The sequence below is a fragment of the Balaenoptera musculus genome, chromosome 7 (genome assembly GCF_009873245.2).
Source record: "Balaenoptera musculus isolate JJ_BM4_2016_0621 chromosome 7, mBalMus1.pri.v3, whole genome shotgun sequence".
NCBI classification, from domain to species: Eukaryota; Metazoa; Chordata; class Mammalia; order Artiodactyla; family Balaenopteridae; genus Balaenoptera; species Balaenoptera musculus.
Window position 1 is genome coordinate 106889482 of NC_045791.1, and position 10169 is coordinate 106899650.

At 44.0% G+C, this 10169-nt stretch overlaps 1 protein-coding gene across 1 annotated transcript; it reads right to left on the reverse strand.

Moving 5' to 3' along the window:
• Positions 1–4603: 4603 nt before the first annotated feature.
• DNAJB3 (DnaJ heat shock protein family (Hsp40) member B3) lies at positions 4604–5323 on the reverse strand. The gene has a single exon (XM_036858517.1). The coding sequence runs from the start codon at positions 5321–5323 to the stop codon at positions 4616–4618; it is 708 nt and encodes a 235-aa protein (XP_036714412.1). The 3' UTR covers positions 4604–4615.
• Between the last annotated feature and the right edge of the window lie 4846 nt (positions 5324–10169).

The window sequence follows — 10169 nt, forward strand, 5'->3', positions numbered from 1 at the left end:
TTGTGAAGTTTTGTCCTATGTCTTCTTCTAAGAGTTTTATAGTTTTAGATCCTTGATCCATTTTGAGTTAATTTTTTATATGACATTAGTAAGAGTCCAAATTCATTTTTTACATTTGGATATTTAGTTTTCCCAGCACCATTTCTTGAAACGACTGTCCCTATTGAATATTCTTTGAACCCTTGAAAAAAGTAACTTGACCATGTATGTGAAGTCTATCTCTTTTAACTTGAAACCTTTAAAAGTTCACTTAAAAATTTAAAAAATATTAAAAAAATCTCCATCCAATCTATTTCTTTTGATGTAAGAATTCTGTTCATTCACACAATATAATTACTTTATTCCTTCCATTTAGTATAAGCTCATTCTTTTTGTGTTTCCTTTTTCCTTTTTTTATAAACAATATTATTTGTTGTTAATTTGGGAATTATCTGTTATTTTTCCATTTCCATGTAAATGCAGTACAGCATCTCCAAATCTCTGACATTCTTGCCTCCCTCTCACTTATAAGGGCCTGTGGGGTTAGGTTGAAACTACCCAGATAATCCATGGTAATCGCCTTATGGCAAGACCCTTAACTTAATCATATCTACAAAGTCCCTTTGCCATGTAAGGCAACATATTCACAGCTTCCAGAGATTAGAATGTGAACTTCTCTGCAGGGCCATTTTTCTGCCTACCACACACCATCAGCCTAAAGTTAAACCCAGATCTTATTGAAAACTTGAAAGTTTTCCTCTAAGTTATTGAAATTTTGTTCTGGTCTCTTCTTGGGGAACATCTGTCACCCACAGATTTCTACTTTCCAGGCTCTGTTGCTCTCATGTTGCTCTTCAATCCTATCTACTCTATTTTTCTGATGCATTCTGGGAGATGATCTCTGGAAGAGCATACTTCTACACTGATTTTACTTTCTGCATTATCAATTATGATCTTTACTACTTTCAGTATGCATTAAAAAAATTCACTCTTTTGCTTCCTTCAAGATAGTTACTGCCCCTCCCATAATATGAATATACTCATTTTCAACAAATGGTTTTGTTTTCATAAAGTTCCAAGGTAAAGAGTTCCTCTTTATTTTGCCAAATATAGATACCTCAAATGAAGCATTCTCCCTGATTTTACATTAAGTATTCTCATCCACTAAACAAAAACAAAAACAAAAAAACAAATAAGGAGCTTTCCTTAGAGAGCTCCACTTTAACAAAGCTTATTTCTGATTAGGTATTCTACAAGTTGCATATTAATAGGAGGAAAGAGTTCTGTAAGTTACTAAGAAGTCCAAAATTCAGCTGCATGGGCTAAAGATGGAGAATAGACTATTTCATTAATGAGGTTGTTGACTCTTTCCCAGAGTGTAGTCACATTAGATTGCTGCGTATGCTCATTGGTGGTCGTTGAAATTATACCGAAAGAGTTCAAAGGAGAGTAGGAGAAGAGGAAATGAATCTGTGTTTACTGAGAAAGTGGAATTAGAAATTCCTGGACAAGTAAGCATTTGGGTGAATGATTGCCCAAGATGAAGAGGGACTCCCTCCCTGTTTGGAGACAGAAGAGTGGAATCACAGGGGAAAGAAGACTGATCCTTAATGGTTATTTGAAGAGAGTATTCTTTCTTTCAAATACTTTCTGTTGTGTGAGATAAGCTGAACTAGAACTAGTTAAGTGTGGTGCTCCAGCGGGGAAGTGTCTATCTGGATTCTGCTAAGAGGACGACAGGTCCCCAGGTCTCTTGGAGCTCACAGGAACACACTTTTCCCTGCCTGGTGTGTTCTGTGGGGTGGTGCTAGTGATTCCATGGAGGGAATCCAACGCAGGGGACTTGAGATGTTCATTTTTGCACCAGGGGAAATGCTTTTCTTCCACTCTGAAACCCATTCAAGCCTTTCCATAAAAGAGGAATACTTGGGCTTCCCTGGTGGTGCAGTGGTTGGGAATCTGCCTGCCAATGCAGGGGACACGGGTTCGAGCCCTGGTCTGGGAAGATCCCACATGCCACGGAGCAACTAAGCTCGTGTGCCACAACTACTGAGCCTGCAAGCCACAACTACTGAGTCCGCGTACCACAACTACTGAAGCCCGTGCGCCCAGAGCCCGTGCTCCACAACAAGAGAAGCCACCGCAATGGGAAGCCCGCACACCACAACGAAGAGTAGCCTCCGCTCGCCGCAACTGGAGAAAGCCCACACGCAGCAACAAAGACCCAATGCAGCCAAAAATAAATAAATTTTAAAAAAAGATTTTCAGTTTTGAAAATTCTTTTTTTTTTTTTTTTTTTGGCCACACCTCGCAGCTTGCAGGGATCTTAATTTCCTGACCAGGGATTGAACCAGGGCCATGGCAGTGAAAGTGCCTAACCACTAGACCACCAGGGAATTCCCTGAAAATTCCTTAAATGTTTTCTATTTCTGTAAAAGGGAAACTTTCCACTTAGCAGTACTAATCCAGGATATATCAAAACTGAACGCTGTCCTTGCCCTCAACTATTCTAATTACCCAGAGCGGTTGAAGATCTAAGACCTCTGTGTCATCTTGGTATGCCAGACTCTTACTGGATTCAACTGAAGACTTACCTGACCACTGAACAACGGGGACTTATTTTAACTATTTGTATACAAATGCACTTATTTTGCTCTATCCAGAACGGTAGTTTTCTACCCTTAATTAGCATAAGCACCATGAAACTGTGCACCTTCCTTCCTATCACTTCAAAACTCCTAACATCCCTTCTGTCCCTGCTCCCCATCCCTTCCAGCTCCCTCAACAACCATGAATGTCTTCAACAGTGTGTTCCCTTGCCTGGCAAGCAAATGAACTCATTTTTGAAAAGCCCAAGTAGTCTGTTTTATTCTGTTCCTGCTTGAACAGAGTATATAAGCAGCACTGCCGAGGTACTTCAGTGACTGTTTATTTGACATGGTTTTAATAGACTCCGCGTGTCCCTGTAGGAGAGTGGTGGCTGAATCCTGTGTCCCTGCTGTGTATTTTTTGCATGTCATTCCATGGGGATTGAACTTTAAAGGACCAAAGGGTATCTAAACTCAATCTCATATATTCTAAGTTTGTTAACAATGTGCTCAGATCACATGACTTTTCCGTAAAGAACTAAGAACATGCTGCATTTTCAGTCTGTCCAGTTCAGTTGTCTTTTTGCTCTCATGCCTCACGCAAACCTTTCCTTGGGAGAGGACCAAGGAGGATGGAACATTTTGCAGTGGACTATCCTAAGGCAACCATGGCCCCTTTGGGGGCATAAATTGTGCCAACAGAAAGCTATCCTCTCAGATGTGTGTGTGTTTCATCACTCAAACAATATTCCAAACCTTCCACTATTCCAATCTTTGCGGCTTTTGTCAATCTAATTTGAAATGAGATACATCATGCACATGGCAATGGGATAGTTTTGTGTAGCCTTATGGAAATGCTTTTTTTTTTTTTTATCGTTTTATTTTTGGCTGTGTTGGGTCTTCGTTTCTCTGCGAAGGCTTTCTCTAGTTGTGGCAAGCGGGGGCCACTCTTCATCGCGGTCCGCGGGACTCTCACTATCGTGGCCTCTCTTGTTGTGGAGCACAGGCTCCAGACGCGCAGGCTCAGTCGTTGTGGCTCACGGGCCTAGGTGCTCCGCAGCATGTGGGATCTTCCCAGACCAGGGCTCGAACCTGTGTCCCCTGCATTAGCAGGCAGATTCTCAACCACTGCGCCACCAGGGAAGCCCCTGGAAATGCTTTTTTACATTTCCAGCATTCATAGTTGTAGAACCAGTTTGGGTACAGCTAGCAATTGAATAAAGTTTTTGAGTCATCACCACCACTGTTTTTTTTTTTTTTTTAATTACTGTTTAAGTCAAGTTATCTGAATAGTGTCTTAAGGATCCTATTAACTAATGGTAACCATGAGGAATTTACTTAAGTATTTTGCCCAAGCCTTTGGAGGGAACACGCTCCCTGCTAACACCGACTTCAATCCAATGAAACCAATTTCAGACTTCCGACCTCCAGATCTCTAAGAGAATAAACAGACACCGTTTCAAGCCACCAAGTTTGTGGTAATTTGTTACAGCAGCCATAGGAAACTAGTACATCAACCTATGCCAGGTTTACCTGTTTTTAAAAAGCCTAGGTTTACCGCTATATTTAAGCAGTCAACTCTTACTATGTCACCAGCATTATATAGAACTAAAAACCATCTGTAAGCCAGGAGTATTATTAATATATTCATACCTCTTACTACTTTGTGCTAAAAAATTGAAGTAAACGTATTTACCTTCGCAATGTTAACTTCAGAGCGAGCTACTTGGCTCACACTTCAAACAAAATGGAAAGGCAAGGTTCAAAGTGCGGTGGTGAACATTTTGTCTTAGTACCATGAAATAATCACTATCAGCCTTGGGATGTTTAATAAATAGCAAAGAGCATACAGATATTTACCACAGTTTTAAAGAAAAACAGAGGTCCCATTCTGTGGTCCCAACAACAACAAATAGGCATTGCCTTGATCTGTTTCTAAATTCTTGAGTACAGTCGTTTTGAAAGTAGAGTTCGCTTGCAATCTTCAAAAAAAAAAAAAAAATCCTACTCTTCCTCAAAATGCGCTCTGAATTAAATGTGGACCGGAATCACTTGGTGTCAAGGCGTAGCAACTGCTCTTTGCCATTTATTGTCATGGACTTTAACTCTCCGTCTTCTTCCACCTCTATCCTTTCTTGGCCATTCTCAATGATTCTCTTGGTGGTGATCTTCTTGCCATTAATGATTTCGGTGGAAGTCGACATGGATTTGAAGTTGCCCGTCCCACCACTACAAGACATGGAGAAGGAAGAAAGGCCCCCATTCCCCAGGGAACCAAAGGAAGTAAATCCTGTATCAAAGGAAGATCCGAATGCTGGAAATTCACTGAAGGTGGAGAAAATCGGTGCGAACCCTCTGCTTCTGCTTCCGCGGGAGCTCCTCCGACCGCCCAAAATGTTCTCAAGCGGGTCTCCGAAGAAGTCAGACGAAAACGGGTCCCGGCCGCCGAAGAACTCCCTGAAGACGTCGGCCGGGTCGCGGAAGGTGAAGACGCACTCGAACGGGTCCTCGAAGGGCCTGCCGCCACCGCTGCCCTCCACTCCCGCCTCGCCGTATCGGTCGTAGACGTCCCTCTTCTTGGCGTCTGACAACACCTCGTAGGCCTGGGCCACTTGTTTGAATCTCCTCTCCGCCTCCTCCTTGTTCTCAGGGTTTTTGTCCGGGTGCCACTTGAGCGCCAGCTTGCGGTACGCCTTCTTGATGGCCTCGATCGACGCCTGGCGGGGCACGCCCAGCACCTCGTAGTAGTCCACCATGCTGGACGGCTCGGCACGGCCCGCAGGCCAGGGAGAGGGCGAGCGGCGCGGCCGTCAGCCTCGGGGCACAGGCCAGAGTGCCCACCAGGCCAGGCTGTCCGGAGGGCCCGCCCCTTGTGACGAGGCCCGCGTCTCATTGGCCGAGGCCGCATCCCAGAATGCTCTCCCCACGAGGCGCTCTGTGACGTGTTTCACGCAGGCGCGGAGGCCCCGCCCACTCATTCGCTCCGCCCACCCGGCCCTCAACTGACCTGTGGTCTCCAAATAGGGGCAGTGGCTCTGAATGCCTTAGGAAATGCTTTTCTTAAAATAGGGTTTACGTCAGGGTTCCCCTCGGCCTGAGGTAGGGGTAGAGCAACAGGAGTGAGTTTAGTCCGACCCTGGGCTGAAGGACAGTCGTATCATTTGTCTAGGAGAGCATTTCTCCAACTTTTTGGCTTCAGGACCCTTTTGATTTTATGTGGGTTATATCTATCAGCACTTACTCCATTAAAAATTAAAACAGCCAAAGTTAGTCAATTTAACAACGATAAACCCATTACATGCTAACATAAATCATATTTTTATGGAAAAATAACTATCTTTCAAGCCAAAGAAATTTAATGAAGAGTGGTTTCATTTTACATTTTTTTCATCTCTCTGGCTTAACAGACAGCTAGGTTTTTATATCTGGTCCTACATTTAATGTATTGCTATATCACGTGTCATGTAGCCACTGGGAAATTCCACTGTACACGAAAGTCAAATATCATTATCATGGAAATAGTTTTAACTTTGGGAAATTCTCTGATGAAGTCTTGGGGATCCCGAGGGGGCTGTGGCCCATAGTTTGTGAACACCTCGTCTAGTATATCAAAATGATTAAAGCTTGTTTGGCCATGTTTATAGTGCTGTGGGTAAACTTGGGGTTCAATGATTACTTCTGCTAAAACTGCTGTATCATAACCATGATTTTCTTTTTGACATCTGACTTCTTTCCACCTCCTCCTTATTCTCTCCCTGACTCTATATTCTTTGCTTTCATAAATGGTGAGGCAACACCAATAAAGGTCACTTAGTTCTAAGAGGAAATGATTAACCAATGAACTCTCAACATTTCATCATGAAGGGTAGTAGATCCAAAAGGGTGCACCATTTCACCATGACAAACTGCTGACTCCATATCGCCTGGAGAGACTGAAGCCCTGAACTTGGCATTTGCTAAGCACGCAATAAACAGTAGTAGGAAGCAGATTGGGAGTAGAGTCCGGTGTAAACAAAGCAATACGGAAAAATACCAGGTGTGTTTTGGGAGGGTTAAGTGATCCAGAACGGCAGGAGGGAAAGGGGCAGAGGGAGGGGTTGAGCAGAAGGGCTAGAGAGGAGGAGCGAGCTGGAGTCCACCGCAGGGGGTTCCGAGGGCAAGGCTGAGGAGCCTGAATTCTATTCTGGGCCCTAGGAATCTGTTGACCAAGGTTTCAGGGGTGGTGGTGGCGTGGGGACAGCTTATGCAGGGAGCCAAAAGGGACAGGTAGGGATTAGGGGGCTTGGCGGTTGAGGCCCTGAAGCAGGACCATGGCAGGTGGGTCTGAGAAACAGTGGTAGAATGATCCGGATTCAGCACTTTCTTGCTTGGACATGGGGCCTAGAGCAAAGGGAGAAGGGGTGTCACATCCATACAGAGACATTTACTGAGTCTTACTGTCTGCAAAACCATAGACGGCCACCTGCGTGAGAGAGTGGTTCCAAAGCTGAACCTGTGGACGTATATATGTATATATATGTGAATAGATAGATACATAGGTAGAGGCGGAGACACAGAGAGAGTCTAGTAGCAGAGACAGACAGGCAGACTGCTAAGGGGTACAAGGCAGAATAAAGCAAAATGCTACAGAGATTTAAGGAAGGTGGCTTTGTTTCCCCCTGCAGGGTCCCACAGATTATCCAGAGGGCAAAAGACTTGTTTATGTAGCCCTTTTAGTTTAGTAACAAGCAGCTCCAATCTGATTCCATCAAAAGAACTAGGAATCTGTGGAGTGGTGGGTTTCTTAACTATTGGCTTCAGCTTTAAAAGAAATCACCTTCCAATGGGTTCCAGGAATGCTCTTGCAGACGCCCCACTCTTCAGTAGCCCCTAAAGCAAGACTACATCACTGCCCTGCTCAGTTTCCTTGGCCACCCATGCTCCCCCACCAGGGCACATCTCACTCTGCCCTGTAATTGCCTGGTTGTTTGTCCACCAGAGCCCTCTTGACAGGCACAGACCGTTTCTAACTTGGGTTTGTGGCCCCAGCTCCTAGCATCGTGCTGGGAGAGCCAAGACTTCCCATAAATATTTGATGAGTGGGGGAATTAACAATGGATTTTGAGTGTCAGATCTTCACAGGTTTCAGGGCAGGAGCTTTATCGAATTGCTTAGTAGTGGTTCTTGGTCATAATTCTTGACAGTGTGTGGATTGTCTGCTATTCATATTGGTAAAGAACATTCCCTGGTCATGGGCAGAGTCACGATCCCAAACCATCCAAGTGCACAGAGGCCTCAAAAATTTCTGAGTTTCTGCGTCGTGCAGGAAAGCCACAAAATCATTACCGGGGTGACTGTGTGTACTTACAGCCCCTTTGCTCTGTGTGATCTACAGATGAACTCTCACAACATTGAGACTTCGGAAGAATTACTGCCCTTACTGTTTAAACTGGGCTATGAATTTCAGAATGGCAGATAAGCGCACACCAATGAGCAAAAGCATTGCTACCTCTTTCCTGTTCACCCAGAATCTTGGTCCTGGAGAATTGCTGAGTGTCTGGGCAGGGCAGGGAGGCAGGGAGCTTCAGAGTACATGAGTGTGAGCACGTGCACACATGTGCACCCATACGTAAGCACACACAAGACTGGAGGTCTGTGGAGGAAGGATGGTGGTACAGGGAAAAGGGACTCTAAGTAACTACTCTAAGTACCGGAATGAGGGGGACCCAGTGAACATGCCCCACAGGACATCAATTTAAGTTAGCAGTTTCTCCACGAACCTCCTAACAGATCCCCAAGTATGGGCCAGTGATGTCCATAGTGAAAACTTTGGGCTCTGTGCTTTCATCCTGGGGTTGCGTCAAACAACAATGGATCCCAAAAGGAAAGAGCGAGGTGCTCAGTTCTGTCTGCACTCCGATTTGCCCTTTCTTGGGGAGGGGCACTTCTATTCGGCAACTACCACACTTCGCTCCCTGACCCTTCGCCCGATCTTCGGAGCACCAGCTAGTGCTGGGTATTGCTGTGGGAGTACATTCTACTTAATCCCAAAGTCCTGCCATCTGCCTTCTCTCCGTTTATTTTGATTGGGTCATGACTGTGGGGATTACAGCTCTACTTCTGTCTTCTGGTTTGTTGTCCATTTCCATCTCAGTCTTAATACTGTTGTCTGGGCCCTGCTTGAGGCCGTGGGGAGTTGTGGTTAAGAGGCAGTGCTTCCAGGCTTCCACACCCAGGGCCTGGGTCTCAGATCTGCCATTTAGTAAATACAGGACTTTGGCAAATCACTCCATCTCTCTGAGCCTCAGTGTCTTTGTTTGTAAAATGGGAATAAGAGTATCAGCTTTTACAGCACAGTTCTTGGGGATTACCTAAGATGTGTTGTAAAGTACTAAGCGTCATACCTGGCACATAGCATATGCTCAATAGATACATGTTCCTCTTAGTATTTTTGTTCCTCTTGCCCCTTCACCTTCAACTGATCATCAGAATTTCCCAAAGTGTCTTCTTTCCCTGGGCCTGAGTGATGAGCACAGTTGACCTTTTGCTGCCTGATCTCTTTTGGTTTCTTATTTACCGAGTGCTCTCTCACTGCCTCCCTGAACGGATATAGATCTGTCCTGAGAAAGGCCTTCTGTGCACACAGACTTGAGTTGGGCTTCCTTTCCCATCATCCTCTACTCCAGCAGCATTCATTTCCTTCTTACCTGCTAGGTCACAACCTCTGATGTGTCTGTTTATCTGTATAGATTGTCAGTCTGTCTCTCCAGATGGAGCCTGAATTCTGGGGAGGTGGGAGACGCATCTGTGGTGGTTTCTGCTGGAGCCTCCAAGCCCAGTACTGTGCCAGAATCAATAGATGTTGGCTGGATGAATGAATCAAAAAATGATGCAGTGGCTGGGTATATCTATCTATCTATCTATCTATCTATCTATCTATCTATCTATCTATCTATCTATCATCTATCTATCTATCTATCTATCTATCTATCTATCTATCTATCTATCTCACAATGGACTATTACTCAGCCATAAAAAAGAATGAAATGGTGCCATTTGCAGCAACATGGATGCAACTAGAGATCATCATACTGAGTGAGGTAAGTCAGACAAAGACAAATATCATATGATATCACTTATATGTGGAGTCTACAAAATAATACAAATGAACTGATTTACAAAGTAGAAACAGACTCACAGATGTAGAAAACAAATTTATGGTTACCAAAGGGGAAAGCGGGGGAGGGATAAATTAGGAGTGCTGGATTAACACATATACACTACTACATATAAAATAGATAAACAACAAGGGCCCACTGTATAGCACAGGGAACTATATTCAGTATTTTGTAATAACCTATAATGGAAAAGAATCTGAAAAAGAATATATATATATATATATATATATATATATATATATATATATAAAACTGAATTGCTTTGCTGTACACCTGAAACTAACACTCAACCGCAAAATGGGCAGAAGACCTAAATAGACATTTCTCCAAAGAAGATATACAGATTGCCAACAAACACATGAAAGGATGCTCAACATCACTAATCATTAGAGAAATGCAAATCAAAACCACAATGAGGTATCACCTCACACTGGTGAGAATGGCC